General features: G+C 51.4%; 2 protein-coding genes across 3 annotated transcripts in view; one reads left to right on the top strand and one right to left on the bottom strand.

Annotated features, from left to right (window-relative positions):
* Window positions 1-14514, bottom strand: part of TRPV5 (transient receptor potential cation channel subfamily V member 5) — a 34890-nt gene extending 20376 nt beyond the window's left edge. Inside the window, exons 1-9 of one of the 2 annotated variants that reach the window (XM_086688015.1) lie at window positions 11311-14514; window positions 10765-10974; window positions 8409-8506; window positions 8132-8254; window positions 5447-5584; window positions 5069-5167; window positions 4791-4966; window positions 4271-4417; window positions 2210-2422 (exon numbers count right to left, since the gene is read on the bottom strand). In XM_086688015.1, coding sequence (XP_086544141.1) covers window positions 2210-2422; window positions 4271-4417; window positions 4791-4966; window positions 5069-5167; window positions 5447-5584; window positions 8132-8254; window positions 8409-8506; window positions 10765-10892 — 1122 coding nt within the window. In that variant the 5' untranslated portion in view covers window positions 10893-10974; window positions 11311-14514. Of the gene's footprint in view, window positions 1-2209; window positions 2423-4270; window positions 4418-4790; window positions 4967-5068; window positions 5168-5446; window positions 5585-8131; window positions 8255-8408; window positions 8507-10764 lie in introns of both variants that reach the window. The other variant, XM_086688009.1, reaches the window with a different exon arrangement.
* A 1209-nt stretch (window positions 14515-15723) lies between these two features.
* SOFU1 (sperm-oocyte fusion factor 1) lies at window positions 15724-17244 on the top strand. The gene is made up of 3 exons (XM_086688109.1): window positions 15724-15826; window positions 15942-16062; window positions 16650-17244. Exons 1-3 carry the CDS (start codon window positions 15791-15793, stop codon window positions 16826-16828), a joined length of 336 nt encoding a protein of 111 aa, XP_086544235.1. The 5' UTR covers window positions 15724-15790; the 3' UTR covers window positions 16829-17244.
* The last annotated feature ends 47 nt before the right edge of the window (window positions 17245-17291 follow it).

The following is a 17291-nucleotide window of genomic DNA, read 5'->3' as shown; positions in this document are numbered from 1 at the left end:
ATAAATAAACATTTTTTTTTAATCTTGCTTGGGATTTTCTCTTTCCCTTTTTCTCCCTGCCCCTCCCCCACTCATGCTCCCATGCTCTTTCTCTCTCAAAACAAATAAATAAACTTTAAAAAATCAAACCAAGGCACACTTGGTGCATTTTCATTGCTCTAAGACTCTCAAGTAATATAAAGTAGGAAAAAAAGAGAATTTCCTATTATTTAATAAGCCCAGTACATCATGAAATCAGGATCTTTCAGATCATGGTGATCAGCTGAGAATCCCCTGATATTATCCAGATTGATTTATTTACTGAATAAGAGGACCCAGATATTCCATAAATTCAGGACAAGGCTCAAGGGGTAACACCAAACAACAGGGACCTTCCATTGGTGGTCTTTGCTACCCGATCCTCTTATAAGACCATTTGTAACCCTTAGCCTCTCTCCCCTGACCAAGAAAAGAATATTTGAAAGTCAATAGTCTTCTATTTGGGTTAAAGTAGCTATTATCTAAGTGAAAGACAAAAGGGTAAAAGTGGTACCAGGGAAGAACGGAAGGAAAGAGGAAAGAAAAGAGAAGGATGGGGAGGTTGTCTTAGCTAAAACTATGCTTCACCTAGTCCTGAGGCAAGGGGAGGGGATCTTCCTAATATAGACTATCTGGGTCAAAAAACATGTTAGTCATGTCCTAAACAGAAAGGGGCACATAGGGAGGAGACTTAGAGTACTCAATTGCTCAGTTATCACCCAATTCTCAGGCCAGAACGTTATCTACAATCTAAATCCAGAAAATCCCTAGGTAAGCTTGAGACAAAGGGGGACTGGGAGAACAACACATCTGGGAAATAGGGCCTAGAATGTTGGAAAAGCCCAGTCACCCTCAGCTCATTCATGGGTGTGCATTTTCCCCATTTCTAGTTTCCCACCCATCTCACTTGGCCATCTTCTCAGTGTCCTTACTTCCCCCTGTGTGGGTTCCACACCAGGGCCAGCCTTTGTGCCCAATTTGAGATGCATGGAATACAACCTCCCCCCAGCACACTGGTGCCCGCTGTAACAGGGCAGCCACTCCACACTCAGGATCATCCTCTCTGGGCAGCAAACCCTCCTTTGTCAGAGACAAGCTCTGGATACACGAGCACGCTGAATATATACTGAGAGGCAGTTACAGGAGCAAGCGAGGTGGAGTGTTGTGACCAACTCTGCGGTTTAATGAGGCTCTGCCCTGTTGTTTCTCTGTGTATCCCACTCTCTCTGGCCTAACTTGACTCGGGGTTTTTGTTCCTAGACGAAGCAAGCAACTTATGTTCTCTTTCTGACCCGAACTACCCCTCTTCCTAGCCGAGGCTGCCATACCTGTGGCTGGCCCATCCTCCATGGAACATAAATCTCCAGTCACCTAGCTCTTACTCACCTGGCAAAATCCTTCTTTTGCCTTCTGCCCACATAACTGCACCCACCTTTGGCTATTTCAGGTCCCCGGGACAAAAACTGTGGTTAGCCACGAACTGTAAACCAACCCAAAGTAGCCACACTCGTTGACTGTAGATGCTCAGGGGCTCCCATTAGAGCCTACTAATGCCGTCACCCGAGAGGGAGAGTTTGTTCCCATCAACAGCAGACTCTTACGGCTACTCTACACCTCTGCCCAGCCATCCTTACCACCCTGGGTCTCTGAACAACACTACAGAATGGCAAGCCCACAGGCATAAAAGGAGCCTCAGAAATTATTTACTTCAACCTGCTACTTAATCCAGGGACCTTGTGCAGGGGACCTGACAGGTGGTCTGACAGCTGACACAGAATTGCCAATGCCCTCATGTTGACGGTACACAGAAGAGAGGGCAGGCCAGGAGGGACGTCCGTGTTGCCCTAACAGACCAGAAATGGACTCAGAAATGTACTTGGAGTATGATTTTCCTCCCTTTTGAACAATAGGGCTTGCGAATTATAAGGAAGTTCACAAATGTATGGTGTTCGTAACAGCAAGTATTCTTTCAAGGTTAGCGAGAAAAACCACAGGTCCCTGGGTAAGTGTGTTTTTTACTCATTAAGCTCCCTTTTTGGTCGGCTATGTCATGCCGAATTTCTGTCTGTGTGACCAGGAGCCTGTAGCCGCTGGAGCCCAGTGAGTAGTGCCTTTCAGGGTAGGCCTTCAGGCGCCCAGCACCAGCACCCCACGCTCCCACTCCCTTCCATCCCCTTCCAGGAAGAGTCACCTGCAGCAGTTTCTGCTGGAGGACTGTGTTGTCCCGGGGATCTGTGCGGTTGCCCAAGCGGAACTTGAGGGGGCGGTAGATGCAGCAGGCGGTGAAACAGATCATATAGAGCATGTACAAGGCACCCAGAATGTGAAAGTACCGCTGTCCGTATCTCTTCCACTTGAGGCTCACCAGCTCTTTCACTGGGGTCTGGTCCAGGATCTGGCGAGCCTACCATGGAAGCAGTGCATAGGTTGGGGGGCAGGGGGTGACTGGCACGGTGAGGAGTGCTGGATTTCCCGCCAGGTCCCAGAGGGCAGCCCAACAACAGCATCATCACCATTCATTCTGTTAAAGAAGTAAGCACGAGACGCCAGAACCCCAATGAGGCTTTGAGGGATGAGCAGTAGTTAGTAGAAAGAAGGGGGAGTTAGAGATCAGTCCACGAGCAGCAGCAGTCGCCAAGGCAGCCAGGCGAGAGAGGTGGTCATCTGCAAACAAGGTGCATCTGGGGACGTGAGAAGACCCATGGGGAGTGGCAGGCAGGAGTTGTAAGGGGTGATGTAAATAAGAGTCAGACCATCAGGTATTGGGAGCACAGTGGGGAGTTTGAATTATCTTTCCGAATGCAATAGGGAGCACAGGGGGTTCAAGCAAGGAAGTGGTCCTATTTTCTCTGCAAGTCTTAGGCACTGGAGGGGAGCAGCAGAGGCACGGAAAGTTGGATGAGGCAACCATGTAAGCCTCCGCGGCGGGCTGGAGTCTGATGGAAGTACACAGCAAGGGGTTAAGCACAAATGAGAGTGGGGGGTGGAGGGGATGAGGCATCTGAGAAAGTAAGAAAAGGCAAAAGTCAAACCATAGCTGTAGGAATGAACCATTAGCCAACAGAATACCTTTTCTGCTGATCCCAGAGGGAAGGAGAGATGGTGGGCAGTTTCTGATATATTTGGCAGCTCAAGGCAGGAAGTAGGAGGAACCCGATTTTTGCAGAGAGCCTCAATTTTTGCCGTAATGTAGGAGTCTGGGCTTCGAGGGAACTAAGGGGGGAAGGCTATGAGAGATGTAAAAAGGGCTAGGAATTTTGAAGGAAAGGAAAAGTAGCTGACTAAGACAAGAATAAAACCTGGAGAACACCGAGAGCTCACTGAAACCGGACATCAAGGATTTATGTAGGCACAATTCACACAGCGGGATTGGCGTTCTATTTCCTAAGAAATCCTGATAGAAGTTTATCTGTTTCCAGGAATATTCTCTGAGTAAGATCACACAAAGTGACCTTTCAAGTTCTCTCTTACTAACGATTGCCTGCATTTTATGGCAGATAGGTTCTTAGGAAATTGTCAGGTTGCAGATAAACAACAGAAATTCTATCTTGCCACTATTTTGGAAGTTTCCGAGGACCCGAAGCATTTGCTCCTTGCTCCTAGAGTCTTCGATAAATTTTCCCTTCCTACCGTTCACTCAATTCAGTACTATCAGAATGGCGCACGTGTTTCCCGCTCTCTGGGGAGCTCTCTTTCCCCTCCTCTTCCTGGTGAATTCCAGCTCCCCTAGAAGACCCAGCTCAAGCCCTTCCTCTGTGACATCTTTCCTGGCCCATCCAGGACAAGTCACTTGACCTCAGTGTTGCTGCCACTGTGCATGGTGCAGACTCCTATGGTGGCATACATTGTACTCCATTGCACTTCCTGAAGACAGGGAGTGGGGTGTGAGGAAGCAGACAGGAACTATGATTGATTTATTTCTGTACTCTCAGTTCCTTATACAGCAGCTGGGACTCAGAAGGTCCTCAGTGTGCTAAATGAATGAATGAATGAATGAATGAATGCTACAAAGCAGCTTCCATTTGGAGAGTCCCTCAGCTAAAAGGTTAGTATGAGAAAGGTAAGCAGAAAGGGCTGGAGCTAGGCAGAGGGAGAACGCAGTCAGACTGGACTTATCTCCCAAAGGCTCCATGGTTCGGTTCTCATCTCCATTTATTATAAATCAGGGAAGTGTCTGGAGCCCAGGATGTAAGCAAACGGACAGGCTTTGCTCAGACACTTGACAGCCCCTGGTCATCTGTGGCACCCATACCTCTCGCTTCTTGGAGGAAATCACCAGCTCTAGAAAGGACATGTCTTCCCCCCAGGAGTCGATCTCGGTGAGGTCGTAGAGAGTGGAGGTCAGCGGCCCGTAGGTCCACTGGATGTGCTTCCGCTTCTGCATCAGGTGCTGAAACATCTGAGAAGACACGGTGGTGAGTCGGAGGGTCAGTGTGAGAAGCTGGGCCGGGGGGGGTCTCCACCGCTGACAAAGGCTGCAGCCCGCTCCTTGCGACTGATGGACAGTTAGTTGCGTGAGCCTCCTTTTTTCTGGTTGTCTTTCTTTCCCACACACCCTATAAGGATCTGAAAGAGGAGGACGGGCAAAGGGAACAGAACGCCGGGCTCCCAGAGCAGATGTCCTAAAGCGACATTCTCAAAGCCTCCCGCCCAGGGGTCCCTGAGGCTGAGCATTTAGCGACGGAGTAGGGAGGAAGGGGCCCCACCCTCCGGGCAGTTGGGCACCAAGGGTCTTTGAAAGGCCGCCATGGGGCCAGGGGAGTGTCCCTCACCACGGTGTTGCCCTCCACTCCGGCCAGCTTGAAGGGGGTGAGACCCTGGTGATTGGGCACGAGGTCCAGGGACTGCAGGTGGTCCCTGCGCCCATCATAGGACAGCAGCAGGTTGTACATCTGGCAGGCAAAGGTCTTGTTGGGCTGCAGGACGAGGATGTGCAACACGGTGTTTCCTGGGGGAGGACGCGGGCGTCACGTGGCCGTTGTGCTGAAGTCCCCGCCGATGCCCTGCCCGACCTGGGGTGGCCCCTGCCCTCCCGGCCCCCAGCTCTTACCCAGGGAGTCCTGGGCCCGGATGTCAGCTCCATGCTCAATGAGCAGCCTCACCATCTCCTCACTGCCCACGCAGGCAGCAAAGGACAAGGGGTGCTCCCCTGTGGACACAGAAGGCTCGCTGCCGTGAGGGTCCGATGGGCTGGGGGATGGACAGCGTCCCCCAGTGACTGCCTCCTTGCCCTCGCGTGGCAGCTCTGGGCTCGGGGACGCTCGTCAGCAGAAGCAGAGGCAGGGGTGGAGCACGCCGCGCGGGGAGGCCTGGCTCTGGCCTGAAACCCTGGAAGGCCCAGCTGCTTCCGGCCCTCCTCGGCCCGCCCTCCCTTTGCTCTTGCCCACCTCCCCATGTCCCTTCCTCCCAGCCCCGGCCCCGCTCTCACCAAAGTAGATGAGGTTGCGGGGGCTGTGGCGGAACGCCGTGCCTGTGGCTCTCGCAGACACGCTGGCCCCGTGGGCAAGCAGGGCTCTCACCAAGTTCACGTTCTGGTTCACGATGGCTATGTGCAGGGCGGTCTGACCTGGCCCAGAGAGAGAGAGACGTCTCAGTGATGGGGCTGTCCCCAATTCTTCCAAGGACACAACATCTCACTGGCAGGCAGGAGGTCCCTGACAGGTCCTGGCATAGATTTCTGCCCTTGGCTTACCACAGTGGCCTGAGACTCAGGGCAATTTGTCTCACAGGCTGTCCACCTCACTGTCCCCACCTCTTGACTGTTGTGGGTAGGGTGTACATGGAATCACTGTAATGTTGCTATAAGAGAAAGAAACAGAGTTTTGTCCTACAGGGAACATGAGAGGAGTTGAAAGGAAAGGAAACAGTGAATGGCTAAATAAAGTCACATATGCTTGCAATCCCAGACTTCAAGCTGTATTACAAAGTTATAATCATTAAGACAGTATGGTACTGGTACATGAACAGACACATAGATCAATGGAACAGAATAGAGAACCCGGAAATGAACCCACAAATGTATGGCCAACTAATCTTTGACAAAGCAGGAAAGAATATCCAATGGTAAAAAGACAGTGTCTTCAGCAAATGGTGCTGGGAAAACTGGACAGCAACATGCAGAAGAATGAACCTTGACCACTTTCTTACACCATACACAAAAATAAACTCAAAACAGATGAAAGACCTAAAGATAAGACAGGAAGCCATCCAAATCCTCGTGGCGAAAACAGGCGACAACCTCTTTGACCTCAGCTGCAGCAATTTCTTACTCGACATGTCTTGGGAAGCAAGGGAAACAAAAGCAAACATGAACTATTGGGACCTCACCAAGATAAAAACCTTCTGCACAGTGAAGGAAACAATCAGCAAAACTAAAAGGTAACCAACAGAATGGGAGAAGATATTTGCAAATGACATCTCAGATAAAGGGTTAGTATCCAAAATCTATAAAGAACTTACCAAAATCAATACCCAAAAAACAGATAATCCAGTGAAGAAAGGGGCAAAAGACATGAATAGACACTTTTTCAAAGAAGACATCCAGATGGCTAACAGACACATGAAAAAATGCTCAACCTCACTCATCATCAGGGAAATACAAATCAAAACCACAATGAGATACCACCTCACACCAGTCAGAATGGCTAACATTAACAATTTAGTTAGGCAACGACAGATGTTGGCAAGGATGGGGAGAAAGAGAAAACTTCTTTTAAAATGTTTATTCATTTCTGAGAGACAGAGCACTAGAAGTGGAGGGGCAGAGACAGAGGGAGACACAGAATTTGAAGCAGGCTCTTGGCTCTGAGCTGTAAGCACAGACCCCGATATGGGACTCGGACTCACCAGCCGCGAGATCATGACCTGAGCTGAAGTTGGACACTTAATCAACTGAACCACCCACGTGCCCCAAATAGGAATCGTTTTGCACTGCTGGTGGGATTGCAGACTGGTGCAGCCACTCTGGAAAACAGTGTGAAGGTTCTTAAAAAAATTAAAAATAGAACTACCTTATGACCCAGCAATTGCACTACTAGGTATTTATCCAAAGGATGCAGGAGCACTGATTCAAAGAGGCACATGTACCCCAATGTTTATAGCAGCACTATCAACAATAACCAAAGTATGGAAAGGACCCAAATGTCCATCGACTGATGAATGGATAAAGAAGATGTGGTACCGGGGCGCCTGGGTGGTTCAGTCGGTTAAGCGGCCGACTTCGGCTCAGGTCATGATCTCACGGTCCGTGAGTTCGAGCCCCGCGTCGGGCTCTGTGCTGACAGCTCGGAGCCTGGAGCCTGTTTCAGATTCTGTGTCTCCCTCTCTCTGACCCTCCCCCGTTCATGCTCTGTCTCTCTCTGTCTCAAAAATAAAATAAACGTTAAAAAAAAATTTTTTTTAAAAGATGTGGTATATATATATATATATATATATATATATATATATATATATAATGGAATATTATTCAGTGATCAAAAAGAAAGAAATCTTGCCATTTGTAACAACATGGTTGGAACTAGAGGGTATTATGCTAAGAGAAATAAGAGAAAAACAAATATCATGTGACTTCACTCATATGTGGAATTTAAAATACAAAACATAAGGGATGGGAAGCAAAAATAACATAAAAACAGAGATGGAGACAAACCATAAGAAAGTCTTAAATACAGAGAACACACTGAGGGTTGCTGGTGGGGAGTTGGGTGGGGGGATGGGCTAAATGGATGATGGGCATGAAGGAGGGCATTTGTCGGAATGAGCATTGGGTGTTACATGTAAGTGATGAATCACTAAATTCTATTCCTGAAGTCATTATTACACTATATGTTAACTAACTTGGATTTAAATTATAAATCAATCAATCAATCAATCAATCAATAAAGGGCAGCTGCGTTTGGAGCCCTCTATGAAGAGATGAATCTCAAAAAAAAAAAGAAAGTCACGGATGCTAAAGGCCAAGACTGGGACGTATGCATGCCTTCCAACTCAAGGGCAACCTTCCTGAACCCTCTAGCACCTCTTCCCAGGCCACCCTTCGGAGACCCGTTTTAAGAGGTGACATCAGACTCTCCCACACCTGTCTCCACCTTGAACTACTGTATGGGCTCCTCACCTACAAATGGCTCACACAAGGTGGGCTCCTTGACCAGCTCCGGGGCAGCCTCTATCAGCACCACGGCGGCCTCGAGATTGTCATAGAGGGCCGCTATATGCAGCGCGGTCTCCCCCAAGGCTCCTGGAGGGGAGTAAGAGAGGAGTGTCAAACACCTCCAAGAGCACCTTGAGGAAGGGGCTCTGGCTCAAGGCTCTCTCCCTGCTTCCTCGCAGAAATCCTCAGCGTCCTGGGGCGAGGCAGGGCAGGTGGCCTGGCTCCATCACACCCAACCCACCTCTCTGTCGGAAATCACAGCTTCGGTCCAGCAGAAGTTTCTTGAGGGCACACAGGTCATTTTCCTTGGCTGCCTGAAGCAGTGGAGACTCTCGGATCCTGGGAGAAGATGAACGTGAGTCCAGTAGAGATAGAATCACTGAGAGGCCAAAGGCAGAGAGAGGATCAGAGACCTTCTCTATGTGGAACAGATACGAGTCACACAAAGTGTGCAGTGACACATTGCAAGGAGTCGTTAACTGGACTCTAGCTGAGGGTCAGACTGGGGTGAGAGTTTCCCCCATGGTTGTGTCATTGCCAGCTCTGCCCAAGTCTGGTGGGGGGTGGTTGGCGGGGGGGAGGCCTCAAGGTTCCAGTGGGCAGAAGACCTGTGGGGGCAGAAGGGGCCCATGCTGCAGAGCTGGTGGCCCTGATGACCCTGACAGGAGGCCATCGGGCCTAGCTGAATCCACCTAAGCTGAGTAAATGTTTTCACCCCTGCTCCCAGGCCTGCTGAGCTAGCTCTCCTTAGGCTAAGGGAGTTAGAGAGACCTTAGAGAGACCAGAGGGGCAGAGAGGCAAAGAGGGACCAGCTGTTGGAACTTAGGCGATTTACAAGCTGCCAAAATTCCAAATACCCCTCAGGGCTGCTCAGAGTCAGATCCACGCTGTGTGTGTGGGGGGGGGGGGGGGGGAGGGCGGGGCTGCGGAGGACGGATTCCTTCCGTGTTTTACCCCATTCATAACTGAGGAGGATCATAGCCTTGGGCTCCTCTGGGAACCTAGCAGCTAGGAGCAGAAGCCCTGTGGAGGTATCCGTCCTAAGGCACTTCTTGTCAGTTCATCTTTGTTTCTTCCCTGCCTGGATGAACCAAAAAGCTAAAGCTGCAGGCACAAATCAGATCCCAGGGTGAATACAAGGCAGGGGAGGGTCACGAGGGGAGAAATGAGAGGCAAACAGACTGACCAGTGCTTCCCCTGGTGTCCCCAGGTCCCCCATCCTCTCTTCCAATTGCTCTGTGAGCCAGGGGCAAGAACATTTTTATTTAAAGAAGAAGCTTTTTATCTTGAGGTGGAGCTCAGGTCTGCCCATTAGAAAAGTACTCTCAGGAGGGACCAGCAGAGTAAGGGCCAGCGCCCTCCCCACCTCACCTAGACCCTCAGGGTGAATAGTCCCAGCTCAGGGTAACCAGGGCTAACCTGGCTTCACCCCCTGTGCTGGACGCACCGCACACAGCCTCAGCACCCAGGCCTCTAGCGCACCGCCCTCTGCGGAGGGCAGGTCCAGAACCCAGCTCTCTCTCCAAGACTGCCCTGGCCTCACCCTGAAGTTTCGAGGGAGGTGGGGAGGCCAAAGGTTCCCTCACAGGGCCTGGGGTGGGGGTTGGTGAGCAAGCAGAGAGCCTTTCCCAAATGAGGGCTCCGACTGCAGCCACAGCCAGCTGTACCGTTTGTGAGGCCCAGCGCGAAAGAAAAATGTAGGACTCCCTGTTCGAAAATTAAGAATTTCAACTTGACCACAGCAGCGCATTAAACCAAGTGCAGGGGTTTTCTGCAACACGGGATCCTGTGCCACTGTAGAGGCCACCTGCCCACGAGGCCAGCCCTGGCTGGACCGCAGGCCTGCTACTGTCTGCTCACCCCATCCCCAGGCAGCTCTCAGATGGGTGACAGGTTCCCCAGATGCTCTGAGGCAGAGGCCCACCTGCAGGATATAGGTCCCCGCCCTGGCCGCTGCTTTTCCGTGAAACACATCAGCCCCACCTGACCTGCAGGCATCCCCCGGGCAGGGACAGGCCTCATTCAGTCTACCGATGATCCTCCCGACCCAGCATTCCGCTGCACAAAGTAGACACTCAATAAAAGGTAGATAAGCTGAGTTTCCCTCATCAGCTGGTCAGCTCCAGAAGTTCTACAGAACACAGCTCTCCTCCTCTTTTTCACACAAGCAATTTTCCTTCACGCTAATGGGAATGCTTCGCTTTCTCCAGGCAACAAGTCTTCCAAAACCTGCAGGATCTCGTGCCTTCCCCGGTAATTTGCTCCCCACCAGCCTTCACCTGCCTGTCCTCCCCCTCCCCCAATCTGCTTTCTTCTATCCTTCTTCTGTTCCCGTCCCTTTCTGTCCCCCAGCCCCCTCCTCCACCAGCCAGGCAGGTTGGAGCTGTAGTGTCACTTTGTCCCTGGCTTCGAATCTACACCGAGTCTCCTCCTGCCCACTGCCAGAGACAGCTGGGGTTCGGAAGGAGTGGGCTGGGTGCACCCGACCACCTGACACTGAATGCTGGGCCGCTGCGAGCAGAGATACAGCAGCGGAGTGGATCAGAGGGTTGGGGGATCAGGGGGAGGTGGGACGTGGCACGACTGGGGCAGCCTACCTCTTCTGTTGCAGCATGTGGGCCTCGTCCAGATGCTGATCCCAGTCCTGCTCTCTGAGCAGCCAGGAGGCCAGAAGTTTCTGGAGTTGGACCCTGGGCCCCTCTGCCTTAGGTGGAGGAGACCCCATATCGTCTTCTTTCAGGCACTGGCAGGTTAGGGAATGTGGTAAAAGGAGCCGGTCTAGGAGTCCACAGAGGAGGAGGCGGGGTCTGTTTGGGGTTGGGACTGAGAGTGAGTATATCTCCAGTGTGACTTGTGGATACAGCGTGCAGTTTGTGGGTGGAGTGTGTGTGTATGCAGTGAGGTGACTGGGGGCCCTGCCAGGAGAATGTGGCTTTACCTGGAGGGGAGGAGCTCTCTCTAGAGAGCCCCCGGGCACAGAACCTGCTCTAGAGCTGGGAGGGGAGGTGGAGGAGGGAACTTCCTTCCCAGCAGTGGGCTGGGGCTGCAGGGGAGACAGGGGAAGGCTAGGAGACTGTGGGATGTAGAGGGGGAGCAAGGATGAAGCCCAGAATGTGGGCCCCACATGCAAGGTGAGCACTTACTGGGATACAGGAAAGTAGAAAAGTAAAAGCCCTCCAGCTTGACAATCAGGCAGGTTCTGGTTTGAACTCTGGCTCTTGGCCCCTTACAGATCATTTAAGTGAGCTTCCCAGGCCTTAGTCTTCCAAAATGTAGAATGGGGCCAATAATTGTACTGTCTCATGTGTCTGTAAAGCCTGAGCGTAAGAGTTCAGTGACTATTGGTTCTCCTTCCGCAGATGGGCTCCAAGCCCTGAGCGCTGCTTGTCTGCGTTGCGGTCTTTGTGGTTGTCTCTGTTCTCAACCTTGCAGCCAGCCTCCCGGAGGCTTCCAGGCCACGTCCTCAGTGAAACTTCTCTTCCTTCCCAGCTTTGTGGAGCCCCAGTCAGGGGAGACCCCAGAACTGGAACAGCAGGAGCTGAGCCGAGGTGGTGGACAGAGAAATCTGGGGACTCTCTTCGGGAATGATGAGGCAGGACTGAGGACACATCACCTTTTGTGTTATTTTCTAATAGGGTGGTTTCTATTTCTCTTCTGATTGGAAATGCTTGTTACTGAATTCGAGTCACCCGAGAGACAGATGCGGTACCTGGGAATAGGCTGAGGGCTCTCCTAATTTTCTAAAGAGAAGGGCAGAGCACAGAGAGGGAGGGTGATGGCCCACGGCTAGTAAGAAAACTAGACTGGCTTTAAAGTTGGAAAATTAGCTCCAAATCATCCGCCATAACTTGCTTTTTCTTCTGAATCTTCGGCCTGTACAGATGTGAGAGACTTGGGGGGACACAGGACCTTGGGGGGTCTTCAGGAGCAGGGGACTCCCCTCTTCTTTTACTACAAGATTGAAGGATGGACAAAGTGACCTTTATAGAAGGGGAATTGAAAGGAAAACAAATAAGGAAAGGGAGAGGGGATGCCAGAGACCAGGAGGAACCATGCTCTCACCCAGGTGGTAGGGAGATGCCAGCTGGGAAAGGGGAGGGGGGTCACCTTGTAGGGCAACTTTCTGCTTTGCTGGGGGTTGGGGCTGTGTGGGATGGTAATGGCCTCTGAAGCCTTGGGACTTCCAGTCTAAGGAGATGGACTGAGTGATAAGGTTGAGGTGGGGGTTGTAGATGCTCTGATAAGCAGGGACTGGCAGAGGAAGGAGGCCCGCCTAAGAAATACTCAACCCATAAAGCTAATCCTGGAGGCGGTGGGGGCGGGGAGGGGCCGGCCCAGTCAGAGCCGCACAGAGCAGGTACAGGGGGGCTTGCCACCAAGGGCCCCGTCCTTGGGGCTGGGGTTGGGGAGAGAGGGGGGCTCAGCAACAGGTGCCCCCCTCTGGGTCTTCACCCTCTCACTGGCCCAGGCTGGCTGCACAGGTCCAATTCTAAATTTTTTTTTAAATGTCTTTATTTATCTTTGAAGGAGAGAGAGACAGAGCATGAGCGGGGGAGGATTGGGAAGAGAGAGAGACACAGAATTTGAAGCAGGCTCTAGGCTCTAAGCCGTCAGCACAGAGCCCGATGCTCGAACTCACGAACCGTGAGATCGTGACCTGAGCTGAAGTCGGACACCCAACCAACTGAGCCACCCAGGTGCCCCATTCACAAGTGCACCTCTATGAGGATAGTTTTTGATAAATACGGTACAGTACTGTAAACATATTTTCTCTTTCATATGATTTTCTTAACAATGTATTTCCTCTAGCGTTCTTTGTTATAAAAATACAATATATAATACATATAGCATACAAAATATGTGCCAGTCGATAGTTTGCTATGGGTAAGGCTTGTAGTCAACAGTAGACCATTAGTAGTTAGGTTTGGGGGAGTCAAAAATATATACTTGGACTTTTGACTGCTTGGGGGGTTAGTGCCCCTAACCTCGTGTTGTTCGAGGGTCAGCTGTACCCCTGATCTTTAAGGAGTTGCCTGCTCTCCGCTGGCTTTCTCCCCTGACTCCCTCTCCTTTGTCATAGCCCCCTCCGCCACCTTATTTCTCCCTCATCCCTTCTCATGCTCCCTCAGCCTTCAGTGGACAAGAACACCTAGGACCCCTCTCCCCCCAGGTAGCAGCTTCCCTCAGTGTCAGGAGAGTCCCTGATGGCCGCTAGGGGACCAGGAGCCCCTCACTACACTTTCAGGTCCCAGAGCCTCTTGGTGTCAAAGCAGTCAGAACTCTTATTTGGATGTGATGTAGGGAGAGGGAAATGCATCATGCCTGGATTTTATCTTTTTAGGAAATACACTCCCACCCCACATACCCACAGCCATGTAAGGAAAGGATTTGAATACACTTTAAAACATTAATAGTGATTAGCACTGAATAGTGGAATTACTGACCCTTTTTGTTTTCCAGACTTCTTAAATTGCTGTTGTACTAAAACAAATTAAATTCCTGCTCGAATTCTCTCTCCCAACACAGGGAACCAGCAGCAGGTGGTGAGGAAACGCAAGGAACGGTGGTCAGTACAACCCAGTTCTTTTCACGCCTGCCTGTCCCACCCCCGGCGGCCCTCCCCATCCACACGCACTGAGCCTGGGTTGGCTTCTCTTTTTGCCAGGAACCAAGAAGCTCCTCCCCCAAAGTAACCAGATTAGTGACTTTTTTCCACCCAAGCATTGTTTCCTGGACATGAAGGTCAATGAGTGCACGGTAGGGGTGAACAGGGTCACCTGCTTACTTGAATCTTTCTTCCCCCACCGTCCAGTGACCTCGTGTACCACTCCCCAGTCACCTGGCCTGGGTGGGCGGGAAGTATGCAAGAGGTTGCAGCTGTCCCAGGGGGGCCTCCTGGTGAGCACTCTGCTAGCAGAGGTCCAGCTGTACTCCACGTCTACAATTCCGTCTTCCAGAAAGGGTACACGTTCCTGCACATGCACTTGGTGGTTCACTCAGGCGTGGGATGCATGGGCTCCACAAGTGGTGTGAGAGGGTTGTGATAGCTCAAGTGTGCCCACAATATCCTCCCACCTGCCCCAGCACCTGCCCTGTAGCTCCTGGCCTGCATTGCTTTCTGGTTTACCAGGGCAGGACTCCATCCTACCTCTCCAATCCCACCTGCCCCATCCCCAGCCATCTCTGCTCTGGGAAGCAGATAATTAGCCACCGCCCATTACTGCCAGCAGGTCTGTGCTCACCAGCTTCACAGGCCTGGCAGGCATTGGGGCTTTGAGGCAAGTTTCTGGAAATCTGTTATTTGGGATCCTGGCCTCACTGCCATGCTGCTGCTTCTTTAGACTCTAACTACAGGGCACCTAGGTGGCTCAGTCAGTTGAGTGTCCAACTCTTGATTCCATTCAGGTCATGATCTCACAGCTCGTGAGTTCAAGAGCCCGCGTTGGGCTCTGTGCTGACAGCGCAAGGCCTGCTTGGGATTCTCTCTCTCTCTCTCTCTCTCTCTCTCTCTCTCTCTCTCTGCCCATTCTCTTTCTGTGTCTCTCTCTGCCCCTCCCCAGCTCATATGCATGCTCTCTCTCTCTCAAAATAAATAAATAAAACTTAAAAAAAAAGACTCTGCTTCCATCAAGCAAGGAGTTTGAAGAATGAGCCTCTAACAACTTTTTCTTTGTGTCTGAGAGTATGAGGGGCTGTAAAATGAGAGAAGAGGGGTTTGTCTACCAGTTCAAGAGGCCAAAGGCTTAGGGAGAGGAAAGTCTAGGGGAGGGTGAAGAATGAGGGAATGATTTCTGCTTGGGCACAGGGTACCCCATTCTCTGTCTCTCTCTATGTACACATTCATTGTGTGTGTGTGTGTGTGTGTGTGTGTGTGTGTGTGTGCACGTACACGCACACACACCGTGTACTCTTTTCTCCCCCAACACCTATGCCTCTCTACCTTCCTCTGTTTTGGTGGACCTGAGTTTCAGGTACAGCCCAGGACTTGAGGATCTGATATTTCCACATCTGCTCTGGGCCACATTCTATACAAGCCACTTACCTTAGAGAATGGCTGCATGGAAGAGAGGAAGCTGTGATGTTTGGAATCAAAAGAGGTGGTCAAGGGGCACCTGGGTGGTTCAGTCGGTTAAGTGCCTGACTCTTAATTTTGGCTCAGGTTATGATCTTGAGGTTTGAGCCCTGTGTTACACTCTGCACTGACAGCATGGAGTCTACTCGGGATTCTCTCTCCCTCCCTCTCTCTCAAAATAAATAAATATACACTAAAACAAAAAGAGGTGGTCGAGAGTCCTGCTCCGCCCTTTATTGTCTGTGTGATGTTAAGCAGAAGAGTCATTTCTTTTGTGAACCTCAGTTTCCTCATCTATATGATGGGTATGATGACACTACTACTTTGATTCCCAGTTGCTATATTGATCTCATGATGTAATGGATGTGAAAGTACTTCACAAACTCTGAAGTCATTTTGTTGCCCTCCACAGGGTGATGCAGTAGGATCATCCTAGAAGCCTCTGCTGGCTACTCACCACTCTCTTGCCTGGCAAGGGAACTCTCTAGTGACCTGAATGAGGGGCAGGCCCATGGCTGTGATGTCACAAAGCTCATGACGTCAGAGGTCCTATGGAAGGGAAGGGAAGAAAACGGTGCAGGGAAGTGGTAAGGGCTGGGACAGGGACAGGGGAGGGAGGTGGGGGGAGCCGACTGGGCATAGGGGAGTAGGGAAGACCAAAGGTGGTGGATGGGCAGGCCCATGACTTCCCTGGGCTCCCAGCTCTGCAGGGCAGCATTCCTGGCCGCCATCTTGCTGCTGCTGCGGGTCAAGGGAGCGAAGCTTCAGAAAGGCAGCCTGGATCCCAACGAGAGGAGTCAGAACGAGAAAACACCCTCCACAGGTAGGACAACAGTGTCTGGAGCTAGGGATCAGACCTCTTTGGAGTCAGCCCCCCAGTTCCTATCAGGCTGGAGTGAAACCTGAGATAGGTCGGGTTGTGGGGAGAGAAGCCCAGTCCCTTATTATTGTAGCGTGAGAGAGTCAGGTAAAGGGTTTAGAGCAGGGTTCTTAGCGGGGGACGTATTCAGAGACATACCACGGGCTGGCTAGAGCACCACACAGGTGGCTTTCGTGTGTATGGGCAGGGGTGCATTTATCTTGGAAGAGGTTGTAGTTTCCATCCCTTCCCTGGGGTGGTCCCTCCAACCCCAAGTGTTGTAATGCTTTGGAGGAGGCCGTTTGAGGTAGAAATGGGGTATGTGCGCACCTGAGTTGGGGCTGTGGTTGAATACAGACCAGAGGAGACCTCCAGATGGAGCACCGCCTCCCTGGCCAAGGATAAGGGGATGCACAATTGGGCCAAAAGCCCCAGGCCCTAACTTCTTCTCAGACTCTCTAACTTCATCACCTTTCTGGTATAGGCCAGGATCGGGGCGGGGGCAGGTTAGGATCGGCCCTTTCAGTGCCTCCCCCTCTCCACGGTTGCAGACCAGGATCAAGAGAACTTTGAAGAGCACTTTGTGGCCTCCTCTGTGGGGGAGATGTGGCAGGTTGTGGACATGGCTCAGCAAGAGGATGACGGGACATCAGACACAGCAGCCCTTCGTGACCACCTATTTAACCTAGCCTTCTGCTTCAATCTGGCCAGCATCATGGTTTTTTTATGAGGGACATTGAGGCTGAGGTGGTAGCCTGGCTCCTGGATGAGGACCTTGCTATCTACTTCTGCTTCATGATAGCTTACTGACCCCCTCTTCCCCACCGGGCTCCAGGTCACTACTCCCAAGGGGAGGCGTACACACAGTTTCCTGCCTCTCGCCAGTGGCTCATCACCTCAGGATGCAGCATCTGAGAGATCCTGGTGCTGGCCTTTCAACTGTCCATTGCCCCAGCCTGACCGCCTTGCCACGCTCTGAGCACCTTCTCCCAGGGCCGGAGACACCAGACCCACAGCCTTCTCTTTCCCACACATCTCCCGGCTCTGCTCTGGACAGCACATTAGGGGAAAGAGGCAGCAACAATAAAAGTAATAGCAGTAAAGTCCTGAAAACATTTGGGGACAGCTTTCTGAGACTTAACCAAAGCCCTTTTGTCTCTAACTGGTCTGTTTAATCACCCAACCTTTGGCCC

This window comes from Puma concolor, chromosome A2, assembly GCF_028749965.1.
Source record: "Puma concolor isolate L17-30 chromosome A2, mPumCon1.1.hap2, whole genome shotgun sequence".
Classification (NCBI taxonomy): domain Eukaryota; kingdom Metazoa; phylum Chordata; class Mammalia; order Carnivora; family Felidae; genus Puma; species Puma concolor.
Note: the sequence above shows the minus strand (reverse complement) of the source record. Positions and strands in the feature narration are given on the sequence as shown.